This window comes from Pelecanus crispus, chromosome 12 (genome assembly GCF_030463565.1).
Source record: "Pelecanus crispus isolate bPelCri1 chromosome 12, bPelCri1.pri, whole genome shotgun sequence".
In the NCBI taxonomy this organism is placed as follows: Eukaryota; Metazoa; Chordata; class Aves; order Pelecaniformes; family Pelecanidae; genus Pelecanus; species Pelecanus crispus.
The window spans coordinates 18,975,195-18,993,415 of NC_134654.1; the positions used below are offsets into that span (position 1 = coordinate 18,975,195).

Here is an 18,221-nt window from a genome sequence, read left to right on the forward strand (position 1 = left end):
AGTGTAGGATATTACCTGCTCTGGACTGCTAATGTTTTACTAGGAAAAAAAAGGTCCAGGATAGTGCACAGTATCCATTTGAAACTTCAAAATGCATTTGCAACTACTTTTTTATAATGTGACAGTTGACTATTAGGTGGCTGGCGCAGGCATAAGCCTGATGCCAGACATCCTACAACCTGAGCTGCTAAAACTCCACTCGGCACAATGTGGTACAACGTGAGGGAAGGAAACGAAATGGGAGCCAAACACCCCAAGGAAAGCTAAAGTTTCATTCCCAGCTTCTTCAAAATGTTTTTCATTTGCTACATGACAAGCAAGAAGTTCACAGCAGAACAGAAGCAATGGGAAAGTTGCTCACCAGCAGTAAGACTGACTGTTTTCTAAAAACAACCATGCACCTCATCCCTCTTATCACAGGCACACTTTATGTAAAAGTATCTGAATCTGCATGCACACATGGCCTTTTCAAGCCCCCAGCACAGCATCTCAATTTTCAGGCTCATTCTGCATTGTATTTCTAGACTTCTATGGCAAGCTTCTTTGAAAAGGGTGTAAATGGTCCCACTCAAGAAACCAGGCCCAAAGTCACACTTTTCTTCTATGCAAAAAGTGGTAGGTGGCATCCAACAGTGCAGGTGGGCAGGCCTCGGAGCCAGTATCGGTGTTTATCCATCCCTAACTATACCCCAATGACATATGCCAAAGTAAGAAAATGCAAACATTGCACTAAATATAATTTGGGGCTCACCCATCTGCCCCGTTCAGCTGACCTGCACGCAGGCTCTTGGAGCTCAGCAGGAGCCAGCACGTCAGGCTCAGCCGGCTCTCCGTGCAGCGCACACAGTAACTTGTTCATGATTGCATCTCGACCATAAGGTACCTGTATTACCAAAAAACTGTCACACACAGGAACTAAATTCTCTGTCTCTTCCTAGCTATCTTCAAACTTTCTAGAGCTCTGGCCTTCCAGAGCTTTCATATGATAATGAGTTCTTGCACTTCTTGCCAATATTTCATTCCCTCGCCATGAGAATGATCCACTCAGCCGTATAATTATTACTTTTCTTTTTTGGTTTCATCATCAAACTGGAAGCAAATACATTTGGATCGGCTTCAAAATCTTTCCTCCCTCCCCCCATAATCCCCCTGGATTTTATTTCAGGCCTTTTTAAATAAAGCATTACAATGGCACCGTAGGATTGAGTTTGAGTCTCGCTTACACAGCCAACGCAGTGATGCTACCACATGCTTTCTGTTTAGTGACCCATGATGTGGGCGACACAGACTTTACCTGGGATTTCCACCCATAATCTATCATCTTCCCCAGCAGGGAAGACTGGAGCCTATGTGGAAGTCCCAAATCACTGGCATGATTACCAAACCGAACAAATAATATTCATTCCATCTGTGAGTACTTGACTCAGTTTAAATTCCCATTCAAAAAGGGACTGCCAAATTTAAGAGAGATTATCTAAATACACACTTGAAAACAAGAGTAGACTCAATTAAAACTTTCAGAGAGATAAAAGCTTTTCAAATTAATCTGCTGTAAGCAATTCTTGAATCAACAGATTCCAAATCCAGTACATGTGCTCGTAGGATTCATGTTGAACAGTTCTGCAAATATCTGTAGATGTGCCAAGATGCTGCCTGTGAGAGTTTGTGGAATATATTTTAATATTACTAAAATTAAAATCATTCTCTTCTGAAACATCTGCAAAAAAACTTATCTTCACATTGGAACATGTTATTCATGTTTATCCATTCCTGAACTAAACACTTTCCAGAAGACTGAACTTGGTGTGGAAAAGCTGGGACATGCCTTTTTTATTATTCTTATTAGAATCTTTATTAACTACTTTGGAGATATTCACATTAACAAAAGCAGTGGGGTTTTGGAAGCAATAGCTTGGAGGCACACTGTTTTGCAGCATCACAACAGGACACTGCCCTTGCTAAAGGCTCACAGTACAGTGAAGAATGTACTCCAAAAAGCATGCGTTTGGGAAGCCAGTAAAGGAAAGGAGCAAAATGGATCTGGTCCTGGCCCAAGTCTGCCAGGTGAAACATGCAAATTGAATTTGATTCATGTTCTGGTTGTTAAACAATGAACCAATAACCAACTTTTACACTGATATGAGAGTCAAAGATCTTATCAAGATTTCAAGGCTGTCTGGTCCAGAATTTATCACAGCTGCCCCGCTTCAGGAAAATTCAAACATTATATCCATATAGACACACACTTAAGAGTCCTACGCACCCACATCTAGAACAACATTCAGCAGCAGTCAGCATAACATTTAAGAGGCCCCTTGCATGGTGGAAAAGAAACAAAAAAGACTTTCCGCAACTTACTTCTCTTGCATGGTAAATATATCAAAACAGCCGTTTGCCAGCATTTGGTCCAGCATTGTCAGGAGAGGTACAGACACCCTGATGAAAAAATAATTTAACAATGTAAATACACTTCTTGGCATACATATATACACTATTTTTAATTAGAAGCCAAGAAAGAAACTTCCTATCTACCTACACATATTTAAATTAGAACTCTAATTTACACAGAGGAGGGTTGCTCGGTAACTTCTGTGTGTTGGCTAAATCATCCTCGTTGGCTGAGAGGGGGACATTCCATTACAGCCAAAAGGAAAAAACCTAATTAACAACATGCCTGGTTTAAACTTGCAGGGTCCTGAAAACACAATTAACAGTAGTAGAAAATATTAATTTATCTTCTAGTATATAAACAACATATTCCACAAAATGTATCAGAAGTTACACCACCTTCTCACTACAGGTAATTACCAAATGAACCAACACACGATGTGTGAGCTGGAATAACTGTGGTCATGTTTTCTATGTCAACAGCTGATACAAGAAACAAAATAAAAATAAAATAAACCTGAAAATTCTATTAATAGTTGTGGGGTTTTTCTCCCCTAGGGAATATTTTCTGTTTGCACATGTTTCATAAGTGAGGCTTAGAAAAATTAATCTCATTATGCAGAATGAGTCACCTTTAAAGAAAAATCTTAACAAGAAAATTATACTTCAAGTATTTGTGAAAAAACACTACCTAAACAAAATGCAGACTGGACTACACTGAAAAGTGTGCAGCAATATACAATCTCCAACATTGCGTTAGATAAAAACTGGTGCTTACCACATTATACGCAATATTAAACTATAGTAAATGCAATATATTCTACCGTCACTCCTTTGTTACACATTTTACCAAAGGTAAAAAACAGCCGTATTAAAGCAAATTTACATGGCTCAGGCAAACTTCATCTAGGCATATTAAAAAAGATGTGCCATATGTCTGACTTCAAATAGTCCTGCTGTTGAAGATAAAAAAGCAAAAGAAAAACATTACCGGTCAGTCCGCAGGTTGTCCTCAAAGACCTTTAGCAACGTCTCACAAAAAGTCTCCATAGCTCTATAATCATTCTGGATTTTCTTCATGTAGTCGAAAAGGCTCTGGGCAGAGTATCTGAGCTACAACAGAAGGAACCTCAAATGAAGGCGCAGGGAATAAACCCCACCGCAACACACAGAAACACCGACTACGCAGAACTACGCTCATCCCTCACTACCTGCACTGGGAACACACTCTTCCAACAGCAGCCGAGCGTATAAATTCAATATCAGCATTTGACAGAAAGATGGCTGTTTTACTTTCATTAATCCTTTTTCAAGGAAGGGTTTTCTTTTTCCTTTTTAAGTTTTGCCATTGCAGGAAAAAAGACCACATTAAAGGTTCATTATTTTCTTTCTCTCAAAGTAAAACATCCCCAAACCACTACGATTATCCTGCTTTACTTCAAATAATAATATTGTTATGGCTCTGAAAGTTAAAGAGCACACAAGAAGTTCAAGAGGTAATATTTATTAAACAAGCTGATGTAATTGAAAAATGCAGGCAAGCTCTTGGGCACACGGTGCAGGCCACACAAACCAGCAGTAAACTAAGATTAAAAACTAACAACTCAGAAATAATGACTCTTGGTTTAACTTTATTATGTTAATCAGCTAGTTTAGAAAGATGGCAGAAGGAGGTTTTAGTGCTTATGTTCAAGGCTGAGCTGGAAGCGTCCCTTTGGGTCACCCCTGCTGCTCAGCATCACAGGCTACAGCTGCCTGCGGCCCCGGTCCCAGCTCCCCAGGAGCCCCAGCACTCCCGAGCGCAAGCCAGGCCGGATTCTCCTCTCCCATCCCGGCTCGGGCTTCAGCCTCGAAACCTGGACCTGCAGCGTGGGAGGGGAGGAGGCAGAGTCTGCGTGGAATCCCCCTTTCCCGTGCGATCCATGCCCCCCACGCAGCTAACGGCACACCCTCGAGCAGTGGGACAAGGACTGCAACAGGCTACATGAACATTGCTACTAATGCTAAGATTTTTCCATTTCTAGGAGGGGTAGGAATTTTAGTTTCCAGGCTTATCTTTTAAAAAATTAATTGACGTCCCTTGAGGATGAGAAGAAAAACGTGGGTTTTTTTGTTACTGAAACTACCTCAAAGGAAAACATCTCATCAAGGACGAACACAATCAGATTTCTGAATTTTCCTGACTCTGATGTGAAGGATTATCGGTCCTGCTGGGGCTTGGTTAAGTCGATTAGGGAAGGGGGGTGGTGGTTAGGGGGTGTCCCCCTGTAAGAAACTGGCTTACAATGAAGGGGGCTGTGGGGTGGATCAGTTTTGAAGTATGGAATTCTTTCAGTTTTGGTTGCAAGTGTTAAATAATTTTCTGTTGAGTCAAGAGCAGGCTGTAAGCAATAAATAAGCCTATTCAGTCAGCAGAGATTTGCTTTCTGAAGCTCATACATAGCATTTTGATAGCTCATTCAAAGGTGCAATCAGTTCCCTCAGAAGACTGACCCTTCTATCAGGAAAAGAAAAAAAAAAAAAAAATTAGATCAGTATGAGAAGTGTCACAAGTGTGTTCCTGAAAGCAAAAGAGAGGAACCTCTGTTTAAACATTTAATCTAATTTAAATTTTCTATCAGTAACGTTTATGGGTACATCAGTACAGAAGAACAAGAAACATTTTCGCCTTGAATCAAAACTCTGAACTAGTTTTCAAAAGCTTTAGCCTACTTGTAAACAACACGGCACAGCAATCATGCTACCTGGAAAGCAGCACAGTCTGCTATTTTAACAATTTGTTCTATAGTGAAACATACTGGGCAAAGCAGAAGCAGAAATATTTCTCTAAAAGGGTCAAGCAATTTAAAGAAATTATTCAGTTATGCTGCATTTCAAAATGACAGTCAAATCTCAGTGAAAATTGTTTAAACATCTGTAAAAGCCAGCTATGCTAAACTGAAATACTGAACTGAACTGAGCGTGGTTCTTTTGTATGCCAAAAGTCATGGTTGTACGTTTCCCTGTATGCTGAGTATAAACTGTATCCTTACACTGAAAGGTCTTTAGAGGATATACAATTGTAAGGAAGAGAGATTTCCTGAAAATTTAAAACCTGCTTAATTATTGTATACTACCCTTTAAAACAATCTGTGCATTTAAGCCCATTACAAATAAAGAAGAAATATTTTGTCTTAATACCTGACACTAGCAGACATCAATTTAAGCAGAAGAAACTTTACATCCGAGTCAAGTCTCAGGAAAAGATCTTAAAACACCTATGGTTAACCATGTCATTTTCTCTCCTACTTCTTTTGTCTTTTAAACTACCTTGCAGATCTTGCACCATTTTTTTGAAGAAAGCTGAATTACTCAATGCTTTTCCTGCAGATTCAAATGATTGAGAAGGCGAGAATGGGCATGAAAGAAAAGGGCAAGCATAGCCACACGTAGGATGTTCCAAAGCTGTGCAAAACCAGGGGAGCAGGGTAATCAGAAAAACTGTATAAAGAAGACAGCATTTCTTCATGATCAAGGAATTAAATAATACAAAAGTACAGGTATGGATAAACCATCACATAACTGCTTGGGAGATTAAAAAATGGGACATTTTCCAAATAGTCAGCATAGACCATACAAAACTTTACTGGAAGAAACTCCAACATAACAAGGTAAGATTACACAAACAGGTTAAATCCATATTTCCTCCTCAGGTGAACACTCCTTTTTTCCCAGATAACCTATAAGGACAATATCTGAGCTATAACCTTAACCACTTGTGAGTATTTGCAGAGAAGAGCATTTCCAAATGTCTTCCTCATCTATGCAGAACACAGAATTCACACTATATTGAATGTGTGACATTTACCTTTCCCTGGGGTTGAATGAGGACTGGGAAAGGAAATTAGGAGGTTAATGGGTTGGAACTGGGACAACTTTGGATAAGAATTTAAGAGGAGGCCTGAGAATGACCTTGTTCTTAGTAAACATAGTAAAAACAGGGTTTGCCAAGGCTTGACTCTCCCATCATTTAAGCCAATAGTAGGGACTTCAGTGATAGGCAACATACAATAAGGCAAACAGCATTCAAAGGGACCACTCATCTGATGATAAAATTAAAGTCCTAAGGATTTTACCTCCTGAATCAGGGGAGAAGTATGAGGAAGGGTAGCTACAAGCAAGGGGAGAAGGCAATTAACAGCTCTGGACAGGTGCGTGGCATATAAATAAGGTGTCTACACAAACCTTCATGAATTGTTTCCTAGTCAGCTTCTTGCAAAACTGAAGTACAATACGTCTGAAGAGTCTGGAGGCAACAAGTGGGACTGATATGGCCAAGCAAAAATTAGCCTAGGCATCCCGTTTTGTAACACAGCATTCAAAAATCTCAGCTACCCATCAGCTATAAAGATGCCAAATCTACCGAAGGGCTCTGATTCTGACTTTGCAGTCCTATCTTGGACAGACGAGATAAAAAAGCCAGTGGGGCATGATGAGAAAGGAAGAGCCTGTACTGAAGATGTTCAGTAGATCGGCATACCCTAATGGTTGTCAGGCTCCCGTCTAACCAGTCTCCTCAGAGCCCCAGGTATCGTAATAGAATTCAGTCTTCTGCATCTAACACACCACAAACAGAAGTCAAGTGTAAAACTACTGGAAAGGCCTGGATAAAATCAGCATTTTTATATACAGATAATTGCTAAAGGCTACAGTTTTCAACAGAGGAAGACCTACTCACAGAGTCAGAACATTCCTCTAACATGTGCAGAAGAAACCATGTTATGCTCAATAAATAACACTGGTTTTGGATCACTTCTAATCCCGACAAATTTACAGCACTGAATAGCAGTAGCCTATTTTCCCAGTAGCTTCAGAAAAAATTACATATCCTTTAAATTTTATCACAAGTGAAACCATGTCTCCCTTGTTTTACTTGCAACACTCCTTTTAATAAATCAAATCTTTGGAGGCCAGTAACTCTAAGACTCAAGTAAGTGATATTTTACGAGAAGTAGGAATATAATAATTCACACTATTATTTTCCTTAAAAAAAAAGTGTGACAAATTATTCTCAAATGTCTTTTGCTCTAGAACTGTCAACCAAGAAAACTGGATTTCGGGCCTGTTCCTTCAATCCAAATATGCATTAATTTGCATACTATTCGTCACATAACCAGATGTTTTAGAACATCATCTGTGAACATCCCAACATTTTCATTTGTAAGAACTAACACAGCTGTTCAAAGCCCAGTATTTTCTCCAAATGGTACATACAGTCATAAACATAACTGGCAAATAATGAGCCTGTTTTGAGGAAAGTAAAACATAAATTGTATAATGTATTTGGCACATATGTAATATTAACATCCGTATGCCATAGATGGGCTTTAATTTTTGCCAGGTGCTCTAACATATATATGCATTCATTGGATAGTTTTAGAACCGGCTACTCCGATTGTTACAGGTCTTTGGCATCTCATGCTGGAATCCTGGTACTGGCCTGGGAGAAAACTTTTAATTTTCAAAATAGGTTGTTGCTTTCCACCCCACCCCCCCCCCCCCTTTTTTTCTTCAGGTTTTACTTAGAATTTCTGTAACATTTTAAAATGTGATTTTCACTCTTTATGGGGGGAGGGGAATCACAGAACATTCTGTGCTTTAACAAAATTTTAAATGTAGTGTAGTTCAACAATAATGAAATTATATCAAAATTATATCCTGATGCCTGAAACTACAGGGTTTGTGAACTGGAGAAAGAACACCATTGTATCATTCTGATCTCCATATACTGAGAGGATTTTTTATGCAGCCGTAAGAAATACGCATCATTGTGGGCCAGATATATAATTAGAAGATTCTTTTACACAGAGAAAGTGCCCTTTGAACCAAGGCAGTGTTGCAGAATGCCAAATCCCAAAAGGAATGACATCTTCTGTTTTTCCAGATTACTTCAAAGGCTCGAGCTACAATTCTTTCAGCAACCACACTGCCACCAAAATGTTTCTGAGATACCCCACACAGCTCATTTCAGAAAATCTCTTTAAAAAGCAAAACAAAGAACTACTCTTGCTAAATATACTGCAGAGCAATTTTAACTATGGAAAAATAGCCACTGACCACCAAACTACAATGGAGCCTTTCTCCTACTAATTCCGCGAGATGATTTAAAGGCAAACCGACATTTGAACTCAGATTATCTTGCAGTGTAAGAGAATCTTCTAACTTTCTGACTTCTATGTCCACGTGTTTATGTGCGTATATAATATTTTTAAGTGAGAGAGGGAAGAAAGGAGAGATCACAAGAACACACATAGGTTACTGCAAGAATACGTATTTGAATAATCCTTTTCCTTTTTCCAAGATTTTTTTAAAAAAGCTGTTTCTTTCATATGGTTTTAATAGGAACAGTTCTTAAAATTTTCTATTAATGTTTTAAATCAGTCCTTGAATATTCAGCAAAGAACGCTACAGGCTTTGACAGAACAGTCTGAAACCCAAGTCATTATAAGACACATAAATTCTAATTTATATATCACATTTTAAATATTAAATGTAATTTACCACACACTGTATAATCCCAAGTGTAAGTATCCTATACTTTGAGTCTTCGTTGTACTTCTATCTGGCTCAAAAGAGAATTAGGTTATCTTCTTTCTAAAGCCAAAGCCCTTGAGAATATTTTAACCGGAACAAGTCTTTAGCATTAAAGAAAAATGCAGGGTCACAGAAAGTTAACATTTCAAAATCATATTTTGAAAACAGTACAGAAGGTTTCCCTTAAATATACTGGCAGATGGTAACAAGGGAAGGGAACTAGAAGTAACTGAACTGTTTACACTTTTCAAAACCAAGCACAACCAAAACTTTAAAAAAGAAGAAAAAATATATTAAAATGTTGAATAAGAATTTTCGTCTGACCTCGGTTAGCAGTCAGAATGTCTGTTTCTCCACAACCTTCCTCCCTTTTTATATGAATAACTTTGGTTTTGGTGGAGCCTCCTATAATTAACTGTGTTTGACTAAAAGCTGAATTTCATGTGCATGTCTGCTACTAAAACAATCTGTTGAGAGTTATTTTGCCCGACAATTATTGTCGCAAACCAATAAGCATATGTTTTCAAAGTTTTAAAATAGCCATTGCTATATAATTAGTTGCCATTTTAGAAACATTACAATTCTCAAAATTGGTTTAAATACATGAGACTGCAAAGACACCAAATTCTCAGCTACATGAAACCCAAAGGTATATGGGCATCTCTTGATCACAAGCGCAGAACCCATGGTACCAAGCAAAAACCATCATTTGGGCATATTCTGAACAGCTCATGTTAAGACTGAAAAGTGGAAGCCATGGGAGACAAGCTCAAAATTATTACCTCCTTCCTTCTGTGAACCCAGCAGGAGCTGTTCTCTCTCCACAGAAACTGCCTTGCCTGACACCCACCACTTTTCTACCAGCTTTCTTAATTAGAGGTGGCATCTTAATTAGAAACAGTCTTTAACACTGTTGGGGTGCTGACTCATGTCCTCCTCCTCCTCCTGTTACAGGGCCACTGCAATTTAAAGATTAACTGGCAGTCCAGAATATTCTGCTACTGGTCTGGTATTTCTCTGCAGTGTCATTTTGAGTCTCATATTGGACTGTGTCCTTAACCCAATAGTTGTTTTCATGTGTTACATCTTTGGCCATATCAAAGAACAAAAGAGTCAGAAGCCAAATATCTTGAAATTAAGAATTCTGAAACTAGCAAGACAAGCTGTAATATAAGGGCAGATGCTAAAATGATGATAAAGGCTTGAAGATTTTGGCAGCACAACAGACTACCAAAACCAGTGATAAAGACACTGTTCATGCACAGAAGAATGAAATAGACATTGCAAACCTCAGCGGATTCCAATAGACATCTGAATGATATTTCTTTGTAATGTAATTCCTGGTATCTCTTTGGTAGTTTTTTAGAAAGCTTATCAAAATAACAAAAAAAAAATCTGAACATACTGTTAACACATATTGACAACTAATAATTAACAACTTGTATCATGGGAAAAAAAAAAAAAAAGAGAGAGAACACAGGTTACAAATGAAAACAGGGGTTCGCCTCATTTAAAAGGAGCAATCATCTTCCATTTAGCCACAACATTTAGCAAGCTGAATGGCTCTTCCTCCATTAACAGCTTTGAAAGGTGAGCAAATAAAAGAGTTGATTGAGCCAACAGGCTGGAACCCTCAGCTTCTATCAGGCCAGGAAATGAGAAACAAAGTGTCCTTACTCCTTGTTCCCTGCATGCTCAGTAACTCAAGAAAATACTTGTAAATATGAAAAATATAAAGCTCATCAGGTTTATAAGTATGACTTGATTTCTTTTAGAAGTCTTACATCTGAAATTCTCATAGAAATAACTATCTGCAATATCCATTGTAACAGACTAAACACTTAGTCAACAATCTAAGCAGGTAAATACATTCTCCTACCAAACAGGAAAGCCACTCTGCTTTCTTACCGTTGTCTCTGTTAATCCACCAACAGACACCGAGAGACCCAAAAGCACATAGTATTGGTATGCTGGCAAACGCAAAAGCTGGGTGATTCGAGGGAAAGCTTCTGATGGGGCATTCCAGTTTAGAGTCTCTTTCTCTGACCTGGGAAAAGGCAAAGGAAAAAACATAATCTTGTGTGTGTGCACCATCTTTCTTCTCCATACACTCCTATGATAGTTCCTCATCCTCAAGCAGCATGTCAGTGAAGAAAGTTTCTGAATTACCTCAAAATCAAATGAATTATTGGTCTTTAAGCATATGAGGAAAATACAAATCAAAACTTCAGCCACTGCCAGTAAAGTGAAGCAATCTTCAAGTCCTTGTTCTGATTCAGCTAAAGGATTTGGTCCACAGTTTACTTTTCACATGCACTTTTCTCTACACCAAGAGAACAAGTTCTCCTTCTTGCATTCCATTCCCAGTTCTCTCCCACCAATAACTGATACAAAGACAGACTTATCCCAGGAAAGGCTGACACACATACACCGCACCACAAATCAATCAGCAGCCTAGCAGACTGAGCACTTTTTGAGTCACAGGAGGTTGAGATTCTGCTGAATAAAGAGAATGGGGACACAAAGTTGGATCTTCCTCATCCCAATCAGATATTATAATCACCATTCAGGAATGAGTTGCTCTCACTCTAACTAGAAATCCCATCTTGGAAAACTACTGCTACTACAGCTTGGTTAAAATAATACAAGTAACTAAAAATTATCATTATGATCAATCAGTGTTTTCCAGTTGGGGAAAAAAAAAATCAGGAAGGGGGACTGCCAATAAATTCCAGCTCTCACCTTGTGAGAGAAAATGAGATTATAAACCAGACATTTCATAAACAGCAGGATTACCAAAACACAGCTCCCAGCAGATCTGTGTTACCAATGGTCTCCCAGCTATCAACTACTGACATGATCTCTGCCATCCACCATGAAACCGGCTGACTGGATCAACCCCAATTAATTTCCGAACCTGAGAAAGACTTATGCAGCTTGACCATATAAGACTGATCTCCTTCAGAAACTATGGTTTTAACATGCATTCATGCTGTAAGAAGTACTATTTTATATGTTTACCCATATTCATTGTACACCTCAATGAAATCCCAACAAACAGCGTCAAACATTCCTCAATACATATAGTAGGCATTTGGGCACAGAAATTACATCAGGTTGCTTGTGTTAGGTGTAACTGTCTGCATACATCTTTTTATTTTCACTGGTTTAGGATACCTTCTTCAATATATTACCTTGGAAATATCTTCTCTAGCTCTTCTCGATGAGGTATGTGTGGAACTGGAGGATGGTCAAAATGTAAAAGAGTAAGGAACACAGATCCTGCATGCGCTCTAAATTTATCTATTTTTTCAGCTGATTGTTGAGCCAGTGAGCACATCATCTGTTTGCAGCTACAAAGAAGAAAACAATTAATCACATAATTTAATCAGTAGAATGTGTATTTAAATGCAAATTGTTTCAACGATATCAAAAATATCCTGCTATGAAAGTGTTCTGGTTTAACTTTTCATAATGAACATACAAGGGATTTAAGACATCAACATAGTGACAGAATCTTTAAAGCTTTGTCATCCATAGATCAATCAAAAAAATGTCATGACGTTAATATTACATAGTACTTGATATTCACATACCACCTTTCATCCAAAAAGATATGGAAGTGCTTTATGGTTTGGATGAATTGCTACATTTCAGATGGAAATAGAGCAGGAACCATGGGAAAAGCACATTTTCAAGTAGAAAACTGCACATGTAGCAGAGGACAAGGTCTGTCCCAAATCTCATATATCCCAAATCAATCAGTTCTTCAACTCTGGCTAGTTTTTAACCATACCCTATTTTGCTGACATTCATAACTAAACTCTCAGCTACAATATTATGTTCCACAAGGCCCTTTACACCTTCAGAAAGGACTAATGATAGTAAAAGCAGCTACAATTCCTTCAGTTACAGCAAGACCCAGAATATTTACAAAATGAGATCCAGCTGGCAGGAATGCTTTTCTAAGTTTCATGTGAATAATCTATGACTGCAGTAGACCAATAGAAGGAAGCCTCTGGACAACGGCCACTGGTCGAGTAATGTATTCCTACAGAATCCAGTATTTTCCTTCAAAGATTGGTTTTTTTTTTAAATTAAAAAAGAAATCATGTATATATTCAGGTAACCATTGGGCATGCTCTGTCCATAAACCAACACCATTATTCAGAAAGTTCTTCTGCAGCTCAAGCTACGTTTAAAAACTAGTAAGTATTCTTTCTTTTTTTTTTTTTTTTTTTCTATTGGGAGTACTGTAAGTACTGTATCATGAAATTAAAGATCAGAAGCTCAGTGTAAATTATGTTTTTCTACATTTCCTTACTAATAATTCTGCAAAGACGACAGAAAAGAATACAAACTCATCTGGACATTTTATCACATTCCAAATTAATGATGTGATGCACTGGATAAGTGTGCAAGTTTGCTTTCTATTTAAGTGAACAATACTGGCAAGCTCCACAGAGGCAGCAAGTATAGACCAAATCTCACAGATGCGTTGGATTTCAAAGATGGGACTGTCACCTCTCTCAATAAGCTTAGTCTCTCTGAAAAACAGATACAATATTCTCAGCATCTGTATGGGCGTAAACTTGATGTGCTTCTGTCAAAAGTTCTGTCACACTCAGTAAAGGATTAAGTATACAATATGTAAGCAACGCTTTCTTGTATGGACTAGAATGTAGTTGTAAGAGATAAGACACAAAAATAGCACAAGTAGCATACATGTTGGCATTAATTAACTCTGCTTCATTCTGAACCAGCAGAAGCGTCACTTCCATTAAACTTGTCATAGCAGCTTCACGTACCCTGTTGAGACAGACATACATTAGTTACATCAGTATTTATTTAAATAAATACATTGGCAGTTAAGTTAAAAAGACACTGGCAAAAAATTCAAAACAATGAAAGCATTGACCCCTGGAAGCAGCTATCATATTTTGGGGAGGAAGAGGACTGTGTACAGCTGTAGCCCTAAGCCCCACTCTGTGAAGCGAAGCCCACATTTGCACTGAGGGTTCAACAGGCATCCTAGTTTCCATGCAAGCCCCCTGCCTCATCATCTTATTTTTCATTCCAGCCAGATGTCATCAGGTTTATTCTTTATTTTAAGAAGGTTAAAACTGATAACTATTAGTAATATTTAGTGAGAAAGTAGATGCGTTTAAGCCTAAGTGCTTTGTCTGCTTCAAATCATCTTCTAAAAAGGCCAACCCACGTTTTGACAAGATACTTAAACACTGTTAAGTGTGTCATATCCTTGTAAATTTTCAAGCTTAATACTTCCAAATTAAAAAAAGTGATTCAGGATGGCTTAAGTGCTAAATAATAATTAGTTTTATGAAAAAGATTAGCTAAAGTAACACTAGTTTGTGCTTGACGTGCATATTATCTATATGATGAAGATCTGCCTTCAAAATGTCTAAATATATAGTATCAATGTAAAGATGAAGACTGTGATTTCAATCAAAAACTAAAATCAATACACTTGTTTTAAACCATATGCCTTGTCAATACATGAGTTGTTAAAAGTAGTTTCTTTCTTAAAACATGGGAAGCACCATGGCGGATCCTCAATTGGTTACATGATCCTGCAGAACACCAGGATGAACACATTCATCACATTAGTCACTCATGGCAATGTCATCTTTTCTCAGTAATAATTATATTAAAAAAAAAAAGCAGCAAAAATTGAAATAGTTGAAAAGGTACACCTGCCTACTGTGAAAAGAAATACTCCTGTTTCTGGTTTCCAAAACAAGCTGAAAATAGTTGCCTATGCAATCTACAACTGGGTGGGACATTTGTTATAATGGTAAAAAAAGGTAAATTACATCATTTTTTCCTAAGTAGCTTAATTCAAGTTTGGCAATCTTTCATCAAAGGACGTTTTCCTAGTTTTTCATATAGTATCTGACTATTAGATATTCATGTCTAACACCTGTAGACAGATTGGACAAGCCCCAGCAAACAATCTGTCAAAAGAAATGTAAAGTCTGCATATGGAAAGTAAAGTTGGTTAAACTTTCCCACGATTCCATTAAAGAAAAACAAAAATTACACACCAAAGGCAAGGTCTCTCCAGAGAAATGGCAATTCTCCCCATATCTTTCTATCTTAGTCAATGTTTTAGAAGAAACAGAATGAGAAAACATTCATATTTGAGAGGCCACAAAAGTATTTAGCAGCCAACAGTTTGCTGAGAAAGGATTCCCCCTCCCCCTTTAATTTACAAGTTTCTTGACTTGATTTTGGCTGGCATTGCCAAAGAAGCTTTAAAAGAATCTGGTGCTCAAAGCACATTTGAATTTTAATGGGCGTCGGGAATTTAATTTCCTCGGGATTTCTTGGAAAATTTCCACTTTGTAGAGTTTTGTTTTTCAATTTAGACATAGACAGAAAGGTAAACAATAGGTATGGGGAACTGAAGTGAGAGCTGTTAGATGTGGAGGTTAACATGAATAACTAATTATACTTAACTGGGTTCTTACCTACTTCAGTATCTTGCCTGATTTTGAAAGCAAAAAGCCTAGTATCTCTTCCCCTTCTCTGACTCCCTAACCCTATGAGGTTGCTCTAACATTTTCTTTCAGCTACACCTGTGTCACTCTTGTGTTACTACATTCTCTGAGCAAGAGACCCATTCACCTCCCTCTTGCTTCTTTGATGGCTAAGGAAGGAGGAGAGGGAAAGCCAAGCTCCTCCTTCCCTTGCGCAAGCTGGAATGACCTGCTCTTGATCCTTACTAGTGTGCATCCCTGTTTCCTCTTCTAAATTTGAGATGTCAAACACACCTACTTTTCTCTGACTTCTTGTCCTGTGCTATTATTTCCCTATCATATGACAATTTTAACAACAGTACTGAAGGCTGAGGGCTGGGTATCATTATACAAAACAAGAAAAATACAAACACACAAATATTAACTCAGGCTGATAAGAGTAGTCTCCATTATTTATCCTGTGTACTTTTCTAACGCATTTGTAAATATTGTAGTGAAGTACCCTAAAGGAACAAGGCAACTCAATTAAAAAAGTGCCCAATACTAACATGGCACAAAATATCTTCATTCTACTTTGCACTGTAGAACTTACACTTCACTTTCTGTTCAAAGACAGAGCAGTTATTTATAACTATTGCAACTCACCCTGGAACTGATGAGATCTCAATGACTGATAATGACTCGGTAGAGCACAAGCATTGAAGTTTGACAGCGGTATAAACTACCTGATGACTGCTGGCAATGAAAAACTCCAGCATGATACATATTACACAAAAAAAAGCACAATTATAACTTTTCTTCCTACATAAGACAATAGTTGGTTATAGGGGGTGTTATAGTTGCTCCCATTAAATTACAAATTGTAATTACAAATGTACTTTACAGCATCTGCCTGTGTTCAAGCTATCTAATGAGCAAACTTAAAGAGGAGAATGCCACTGTAATTAATGTTTTTTTCTTTTTTTAAAGTGAACCTGGGGCTACCAAATAAAATAATGACACTAAAGTCAAGAGTGAGTAGGACATCATTCCAAAACAGACATAACCAGAAATTTGCGCCTAAACAAAAAGTTCCCAAACTCACACAATGCGTACTTGGCATCATGTATTATACCGAATTTGAACAGGGATCAGCATGCTATGCATGACTGCTGAAGCTGAACATAAGCCAATGCTCCAGAACTGGACTGTTTTGCTTGCAGCAGGGAGGAGGGAGCAAGCGACTGAGACTGTTTTGGCGACAGAAAGAAGTATGACAAGCAAGGAGTGTACACCCTCCCTTGCAAGGTACAGCTAACTTCTCTCCCATTGTAGCCTTCCCAAGTCAGCAATTACCACCACAGGTCGCAACCATCATCTGTGAGCTCTGCCAGCTTTGCTAGAGCCACAGCATACCTAGTTTGGAGCCTTTCATTTTAGTAGTTCTCTATCCCTCCTCACCTGTTGAGTCTCAGCGGCCAGCTACAATATAGTAGATGCCGCTCAATTAAATTAAAAGGAAATTACGTTTCCTGTTCATATACTACTGTTGAAAACACCCTTCAAAGAAGAGGATAGTGACTGAAAAAGTATCTAAACCAGTTATTTCATACAAACACTGTGCAAGGATATGATTGAAACTAAACACCAAAGCCCTTCATGTGACTCAGCACTGTTAGACAAGAGCTTCTTCAATAAACTGGGAAAATAAGGAAATCTTTTCAACCAACAAAATTATTTCATAGCAGTACTTTTCAGGCACTCCCCACTTCCTGCCTGGAATGTAATAAAAGCATAGCCAGATACTAGATCTGAACAATCAACAGGTTGTTAATTTACAATCCTGAACACGCATCTCTGTACCCTGAGATGCCTCACATGGTTGCCAGATAGGTCAAATATATAATACCACGTCATTACCATACCGTACAAATAGTATTACCCATACTGTTAAGCAGGGCTGATACTTTATGTATAGAACCATATCTAAAAGCAACATATATCCGCATATTTTCAAATTAAAATTATGGATTAAGACAATAAAATTACTAAGTCTTTGTCAAAAACACCATTTTACTCAAAATCAATTTCCAACAACTAACAGACAACTAAAATGAATTTATCACATTCATTTACTTAGGTTATGGCTTCTTTATACAAGGATTAAGTGTTACTGCTCTGAGCCTTCTACATAGAAGAAAAATTGTCATATATTTTAAATCTGCAGATGCTAGATTTATTCCCGAATTCTGATAATTTAATACATTTATTAACAAGTACTATTTCAGGCGGGGCATATTTGTGCTCATAAATACACGCTGAAAAGTACCCTGGCAGTAGAGCCTGTATGTTTCTTTAGTACTCGTTTGATCTCTAAGATCCATATTTCACGTAGTTTTCTCATCCTGTAACTACCTTGTGGAATTCTACAGGATGAAGCAAGTAACATGAAATCTTCGTTGCTGCTCTGTCTACCACATTCCAAGATTGCAGGAACTTCCAATCAGTGAGTGATGTTACATCCCCAATTACAGCTTCTTTAGAAATTAAACACAAACCCAAAGAAGGACATAAGCCTTTATAGTGCTTTGGTTCCTCAATTTAGAAATTGCCTTTTCAGATCAGTGTTACTGAAGGAATACAGAACATTCAGATGAATGCAATCTTATATACTGAATCTTCTTTATATATTAAAGGAACTGTGAAGACTGAAGAACATCACAAAAGTATGAATGCTACAGACTTAATCTTGTACCTATTCTACAGATTCCACAATAATAG

At 37.8% G+C, this 18,221-nt stretch overlaps 1 protein-coding gene across 1 annotated transcript in view; it reads right to left on the minus strand.

The window, feature by feature from the left end:
• The window catches only part of TBCD (tubulin folding cofactor D), a 133,719-nt gene that overhangs the window by 12,874 nt on the left and 102,624 nt on the right, over positions 1 to 18,221 (minus strand). Inside the window, exons 30-34 of the mRNA XM_075719382.1 lie at positions 13,687 to 13,770; positions 12,156 to 12,314; positions 10,870 to 11,008; positions 3,380 to 3,501; positions 2,359 to 2,436 (exon numbers count right to left, since the gene is read on the minus strand). Coding sequence (XP_075575497.1) covers positions 2,359 to 2,436; positions 3,380 to 3,501; positions 10,870 to 11,008; positions 12,156 to 12,314; positions 13,687 to 13,770 — 582 coding nt within the window. The remainder of the gene's footprint in view (positions 1 to 2,358; positions 2,437 to 3,379; positions 3,502 to 10,869; positions 11,009 to 12,155; positions 12,315 to 13,686; positions 13,771 to 18,221) is intronic.